Here is a 6,746-nt window from a genome sequence, read left to right on the forward strand (position 1 = left end):
ACACCATCTTAAAATACTGAAACCATGAGTACAGGCTCTAAATGATATACCACAAAAATGATTCCGTTAAGCTTATCCAGAGTTACTTTTCCTCAGCAATTTATTTCAAAACATTTGCTGAGCACAGATGTTATCCCAGAAGGTTAAATATTTTTGATTTTCAAAAAAAGGCACAAATGAGAAAGGAAGTCACATTTTATTTTGAACAGGCATTTTCAAGGCAGCAACAGTGGAGACTGAAAATCCTTATAAAAACAATGAAAAAACTGCTGCTTTATGTAGTTGAAAAACAAAACAAACGCAGTTTTGTGTGATAAAAAGCAGTTAACTTTTTTGATCCCTGGTATCCTGTTTTAACTGGCACTGTGGCAGAGATTTAAAGCAGACACTAACCAAAATACTTGAATTGGAATTCGGTGATAAAGACTCAGTGAGTGAATCCTTCAAATTGCACAAAGTAGAAATAAGCCACAGTAAACATTGCTCAGGAGAAAGAGGTAGCTGCCTGACAGGGAATGGTTTAGTCGACTTCCTCAATGGTTGGTCCAGAGGATCCACCACCAGGTGCAGCGCCAGCCCCTGGGAAGCCACCAGGCATCCCTTCTGGCATTCCCCCTGGCATACCCCCAGCACTCTGGTACAGCTTTGTGATGATGGGGTTGCACACCTTCTCCAGCTCCTTCTGTTGATGCTCGTACTCATCCTTTTCAGCAGTCTATTTCAAATAGGAAAATAAAATTCATAGGTTGAAGTACTGCAATTTCAGGGGAAAGCAACAACTAAACAAGTCATGCAAGTGGAGTCAATGTCCAAACAACTCCATGTCCAGTTTTAAGCCATTACTGCAAACTATTCTAACAAACTTAACAGTTTAAGACTTCCCAAAAACAGGCCACATCATACCTGGTTCTTGTCCAGCCAGCCAATTACTTCATTGCACTTGTCCAGGATCTTCTGCTTGTCCTCATCACTGATCTTACCCTGAAGTTTCTCATCCTCAACAGTGGATTTCATGTTGAAGGCATAGGACTCCAGTGCATTTTTGGAGGACACCTTATCGCGCTGCACATCATCCTCAGCCTTGTACTTCTCTGCCTCCTGGACCATGCGCTCAATATCCTCCTTGCTGAGACGGCCTGGATTTCAATTAAATGTAGGCAGACTGATCAGACAATTCACACACACCATGCTAAAAGTAGATCAGAGATCAACGAATTGCTTGCTTACATTATTTATTATAGCATTTTACCTTTGTCATTGGTGATTGTGATCTTGTTCTCCTTGCCAGTGCTCTTGTCAACCGCAGAGACATTCATGATGCCATTGGCGTCAATGTCAAAGGTGACTTCGATCTGGGGAACACCACGGGGTGCTGGGGGAATGCCTGTCAGCTCAAACTTGCCCAGCAAGTTGTTGTCCTTTGTCATGGCTCTTTCACCTTCATAGACCTGTATAAAAATAACTAGTTAATAACTTGACATAATCCCCCATTATTTGACAACCATTTTCACTGACACAAGATGACATGATCAATAGGTCAGCTCTGCCTTAATGCTCGCTCAGACATCCAAGGAAGGTAACTTGGGCCATCTTTGGTCTTTCAACCTCTGGTGGAAACTACGAATGACTTAGGAATCAACTTCATCACAGCGAACAATCAGGAAAACACCACAATCCCATTCAAACTCTCACCTGGATGAGCACACCGGGTTGGTTGTCTGAGTAGGTCGTGAAGGTCTGGGTCTGTTTTGTGGGAATGGTTGTGTTGCGCTTTATCAGAACGGTCATGACACCACCAGCTGTCTCAATACCCAGAGACAGAGGGGTGACATCAAGCAGCAGCAGATCTTGAACGTTCTCAGACTTGTCACCAGACAGGATAGCAGCCTGGACCGCTGTCAATAAGGAAAAGGGGCATCACTCACACTGAAAATAAGAGTTCAGCTCCATATATTACTGTGGTCTCGCTCAGACATCCAAGGAAGGTACTTGGGCCATCTCTGGTCTTTCAACCTCTGGTGGAAACTACGAATGACTTAGGAATCAACTTCATCACAGCAAGAGTATATGACAGTTAAACTGATATTGAGCATTACCTGCACCATAAGCGACAGCTTCATCAGGGTTGATGCTCTTGTTGAGCTCCTTGCCATTGAAGAAATCTTGCAGCAGTTTCTGGATCTTGGGGATTCGCGTAGAGCCGCCCACCAGGACAATGTCGTGGACCTGGGCTTTGTCCATCTTGGCATCACGGAGAGACTTCTCGACCGGATCCAAGGTGCCACGGAACAGGTCAGCGTTCAGCTCCTCAAAACGAGCCCTGGTAATGGAGGTGTAGAAGTCGATGCCCTCGTACAAGGAGTCAATTTCGATACTGGCCTGGGTGCTGGAGGACAGGGTGCGCTTGGCTCTCTCACAGGCGGTGCGGAGACGGCGGACAGCTCTCTTGTTGTCGCTGATGTCCTTCTTGTACTTGCGCTTGAACTCGGCAATGAAGTGGTTGACCATGCGATTATCGAAGTCTTCACCACCCAGATGAGTGTCTCCAGCCGTCGACTTCACTTCAAAGATTCCATCCTCGATGGTCAGGATGGAGACATCAAACGTGCCACCACCGAGATCAAAAATAAGGACGTTGCGTTCTGCACCAACCTGGAAAATTAAGGGGTTTAAAGTTTTTTTCCATCATAATTGGACATCCATGGAACGCACTTAGATAATCTCTGGTCATCTGATGTCTTGTTGAAATCACAGGACTTATGAATAAACTCCAGTGAACATTTATGTATGCATGTAAAAACATGTAATTCCTAGTTTTACCCAAATGATCAACCAGTTCTACATACTACCCCACCCCAATTACACACAATTTTTACATCAAACAATTTCTGTTCTTCTTCATTTTATTCATTTATCTATTTTACTTTCTGAAACTTCCATCTACCTTCATATGGAAGTAAAATGTAAGTCTTACCTTCTTGTCCAATCCATAAGCAATAGCAGCAGCAGTTGGTTCATTGATGATTCGCAGAACATTTAGACCTGAAATTGTACCGGCGTCCTTGGTAGCTTGTCGCTGGGAATCATTGAAGTAAGCTGGTACCGTCACAACAGCGTTTGTAACAGTCTGAAATAAGGAGAATTAACATAATGATGCACAATTACAACAGCAGGTCCTTCAAAACATCTCACTTCAAACTCAGGCACTGAACAAAACTTACCTTTCCTAGATAGGCTTCCGCAATTTCTTTCATCTTGACCAGCACCATGGATGAGATCTCCTCAGGAAAGAAGGTTTTCTTCTCTGCTTTATATTCAACTTCCACTTTTGGACGACCGCCATCATTGACAACATTAAATGGCCAATGTTTCATGTCAGACTGCACAACAGAATCTTCAAACCTTCTGCCAATTAGACGCTTGGCATCTGTCAAAAACAGTTCAACAAATAAAATCTCCATTAAGATGGTGTCCTGCACTTGATTTCAATCTGGGTTCACAAGCTTACTAATGGCTGCTCACTCAGACATCCAAGGAAGGTACTTGGGCCATCTTTGGTCTTTCAACCTCTGGTGGAAACTACGAATGACTTAGGAATCAACTTCATCACAGTGAGCCACAAAGTACTTTAAAGATCATATACCCAACAAGAAACTTCGTGGAAATCACAAAAAACGGGAGTAAGCAGTAATTTACAGAAATTAAAGACCTTATACTGTATTTAAAACTTACCAAACACTGTGTTGGTGGGGTTCATTGCAACCTGATTCTTTGCAGCGTCTCCAATCAGCCGCTCAGTATCGGTGAAAGCTACATAGCTGGGTGTGGTCCTGTTTCCCTGATCGTTGGCAATGATCTCAACTTTGCCATGCTGGAAGACACCTACGCAGGAGTAGGTTGTCCCCAGATCAATACCAACTGCTGGTCCCTTTGACATATTGCCTACCTGAAGGAAAGTGGGGGATAAAATGTGTCTGCATCAGAACATCCATAAAAGGAAGATGACAAATGACACAAACAATTAAATACATTGAATTTTGAAACTTTAACATACTACTTGGGCTAAGTTGAACATCTAAATTAAGTTTACATAATGCACTCAACACCCAGCTAAACAAACAATTAAACTACCCAGATGATACTGATATTCAAATTTTGTAACAATGACACTGATACCTATTTCAGAATGGATTACAGAATTGTGCATCTTCTAATTCATTCTGCTGGCATGGACCTCCTTCCTGAACAGCTCAGAAACCATTTTTAAGTGACATTCTTAAATGTTTTCCATGTACAAAACTGGCTAATGTAGCCAAATCTGGAAAGCATTTAAACACCAATGAAAAGTATTGCAACACCAGAGGTTTTAATGTTAAAACAATTTCGGGCTGGGCAATATACTTTAATGATATTTATAGTATGCATTAAAGATCACTGCCACCGGGCGCTGTATTGCCTTCTTTTAGTCTTTTTCATTAATTAAACCTGACGCAGTAATAAACATCTAAACTTCAAACGTAGCTTGAATTGTTTCCAGGAAAAACGTGAATACTTCTCTGCAGGGTGTTGATAATACAGCCAAGATGTTAACATTTAAACCCCATAAATTGTTAGCCAGGTTTCTGTTGCCTCATTGAACTGCTATCAAAACAGGATTAACAACTAATTTAGCCAAGACCCTGTAAATGACTTTGAACTGAAGCGAAGTAGAAACTAGTTTTTGGTGAGAAATGTACCGTCTCGCTAGCATTTACACTGTCTGTGCTCCAAATCTCCATTTTGCCCACACTACTATTTAAATTCCCCGCAAGGTTAACTACGCAAATTCGTCGATGGTTTTTGGTAACCGATTCTCGCCTATTTGATCGCCTACACCCCTTCAGCTCTATCTTTGCTTAACTACATTTCCCTGCGCGAGAAAAAATTTGCCCAAGGCGCGAAAGTATCCTACCACCACTTCGCTAGAACATTCTACAGAAACTAACGTTAGTTGCATGACTCGATTTCGCAAGCCTCCCAAAGTCAGATGGGATTGCGTAACGTCACGTTCTGGAAACTTCTCAACAATCCGTTCGTAGCAACACTTTCTATGGACACGTCGGTTAGTTAAGAAACTGACCTAATAATAGAAGGTGACCATACAGCCACCCTACGTTATTTTATCTTGTCGTGCTACTGCGGATACTGGTTTAGTCGGTGTCACCTTCAAACATCGACAGTTGGCAAGGTAGAAATTTGCTTTAAGCGACTTGCTAAAACGCCAATTTACAGCAGTCACGCCAGCTTGTTGGGTAACGTGTGGCAGGTCTAACGTTAACTGGCTACACCTTCAACGTGCAGATTCAGTCCACCACCAAGCTAAAATCGATTTAAATGTTCGTTTTACCGGGACACAACTTAGGCAGCTTACGTTAATGTTAGCTAGCTTGGCTGGCTATCGTTGGCGACCACAGTCCACGGGGTCTTACTCGGGTTGAGTCACTTAACATTACCGGTACAAAGTATACAAAGATACAACATTAGGCAACTGTCTAATTGTAACTTTACAATTAGTCTACCCAACTGACTGCAGACAATCGACCCGATATTAGTTAGCTAACTAGCAATCCTTCATCGTAGTATTCCTGAAATAATTAAAAATGTCTTCATAACGTACTGTGAATTTCAGTTATTATACTCACTTAAAATAACTGCTGTCGAAGACAAGATACGATATTGATGATTTGTGGCACCGTACAATGGAGCCGTTTCCTTTGCCTTGCCTATTTAAAGAGAAAGGACCGTAGAACGTTCGAGAACATATATATAGTACAATCCATAGCCAATCACGTGCCAGGGCTGTAACTGACAAGCAAACGCAAATGCAGAGGTCATTACATAAAAGATACTTGTCGCTGATTGCATTGATCCAGGCAGTTCCCGCCCGGTTGTATTTCGCTTTCTTTATGGTTTAGCGGCGCTGTCAAATGTCAGATTAAATCCAAAATTATGGAAGGGAGGTAAAAGCAATGGAATAAAAGGCGTCAATTATACACACTGAAAGAAGAGTGGGATGGACGAGAAGTGTTGGACAAAATAATATGAAGTTATATGCGACAAATTACACGACATGACTACTTTCGTTAACATAAAACGTTAGCTAGCCTACTGTGTCACAAGCATTGTGGTGCCCTGAAACCGGGGTGGGGGTATATACAAAGTGCAGTCATTGTTACATGGTGAAACAGAAATGTAGGCTATTTTAAAAACGTCTTTTAATAAAAGCTGCGACACCAGGGACCGGGAATACGGCGTCGCAGACACCGCTAGTGTAGCCGTCTTCGCAACATAACTGTGTAGGATCGTGTATCAGATTTCAGTGCTTCGCAGTTACAACAGAGACTAAAAAAATAGAGTTACACCAGTGTTTACACCTGTAACTCGCATGGGTGCACGGGCTGGGATTGAGTAGAGGGCTTCAGTCTGGATGGGGCTAACCATTATGTCTCATAGGCTAGTAAAATGACTTTAAAGTAGCCTAAACTTAATCCAGTATTTACCCAGAGCCAGTTGCAGCGATGCAAGGATTGGGACAATTTGCTCTGACCTCCCGGTTCCAATTAGGATTCTGGATGAAGATTAAAAATGTTAAATGTTTTTAAATGTTGCGTAAGTGATAGAAGGAATCAGTCGTTATTCGGTATAGGGAAACAGGGAATTGTCCCTTGTTTGGGACCAGAAACAATTGAACGTGTGTTGACTTACTG

General features: G+C 42.2%; 1 protein-coding gene and 3 non-coding genes across 4 annotated transcripts; all 4 read right to left on the minus strand.

The window, feature by feature from the left end:
- Positions 1–177: 177 nt before the first annotated feature.
- Positions 178–5,835, minus strand: hspa8 (heat shock protein 8). Its single transcript, XM_035433843.1, has 9 exons — positions 5,682–5,835; positions 3,733–3,946; positions 3,222–3,427; positions 2,975–3,127; positions 2,097–2,652; positions 1,693–1,895; positions 1,250–1,448; positions 904–1,136; positions 178–715 (listed from the first exon to the last, which is right to left on the minus strand). The coding sequence occupies exons 2-9, from the start codon at positions 3,935–3,937 to the stop codon at positions 521–523; spliced, it is 1,950 nt and encodes a 649-aa protein (XP_035289734.1). The 5' UTR covers positions 3,938–3,946; positions 5,682–5,835; the 3' UTR covers positions 178–520.
- On the minus strand, positions 1,556–1,653 carry LOC118236833. Its single transcript, XR_004767113.1, has one exon. It is a non-coding gene; the product is annotated as a small nucleolar RNA SNORD14 (small nucleolar RNA).
- LOC118236837 lies at positions 1,965–2,061 on the minus strand. Its single transcript, XR_004767116.1, has one exon. It is a non-coding gene; the product is annotated as a small nucleolar RNA SNORD14 (small nucleolar RNA).
- Positions 3,519–3,615, minus strand: LOC118236835. The gene has a single exon (XR_004767115.1). It is a non-coding gene; the product is annotated as a small nucleolar RNA SNORD14 (small nucleolar RNA).
- Positions 5,836–6,746: the final 911 nt, after the last annotated feature.

The sequence above is a fragment of the Anguilla anguilla genome, chromosome 9 (assembly GCF_013347855.1).
Source record: "Anguilla anguilla isolate fAngAng1 chromosome 9, fAngAng1.pri, whole genome shotgun sequence".
In the NCBI taxonomy this organism is placed as follows: Eukaryota; Metazoa; Chordata; class Actinopteri; order Anguilliformes; family Anguillidae; genus Anguilla; species Anguilla anguilla.

Excerpts from the sequence above, each read along its gene's own strand:
- hspa8 (XM_035433843.1), bottom strand. The coding sequence starts at position 3,937 with ATGTCAAAGGGACCAGCAGTTGGTATTGATCTGGGGACAACCTACTCC. Across the intron at positions 2,653-2,974 it reads CTTATGGATTGGACAAGAAG|GTTGGTGCAGAACGCAACGT; the intron begins GTAAGACTTACA and ends TTAATTTTCCAG. Across the intron at positions 716-903 it reads GCTGGCTGGACAAGAACCAG|ACTGCTGAAAAGGATGAGTA; the intron begins GTATGATGTGGC and ends TATTTGAAATAG.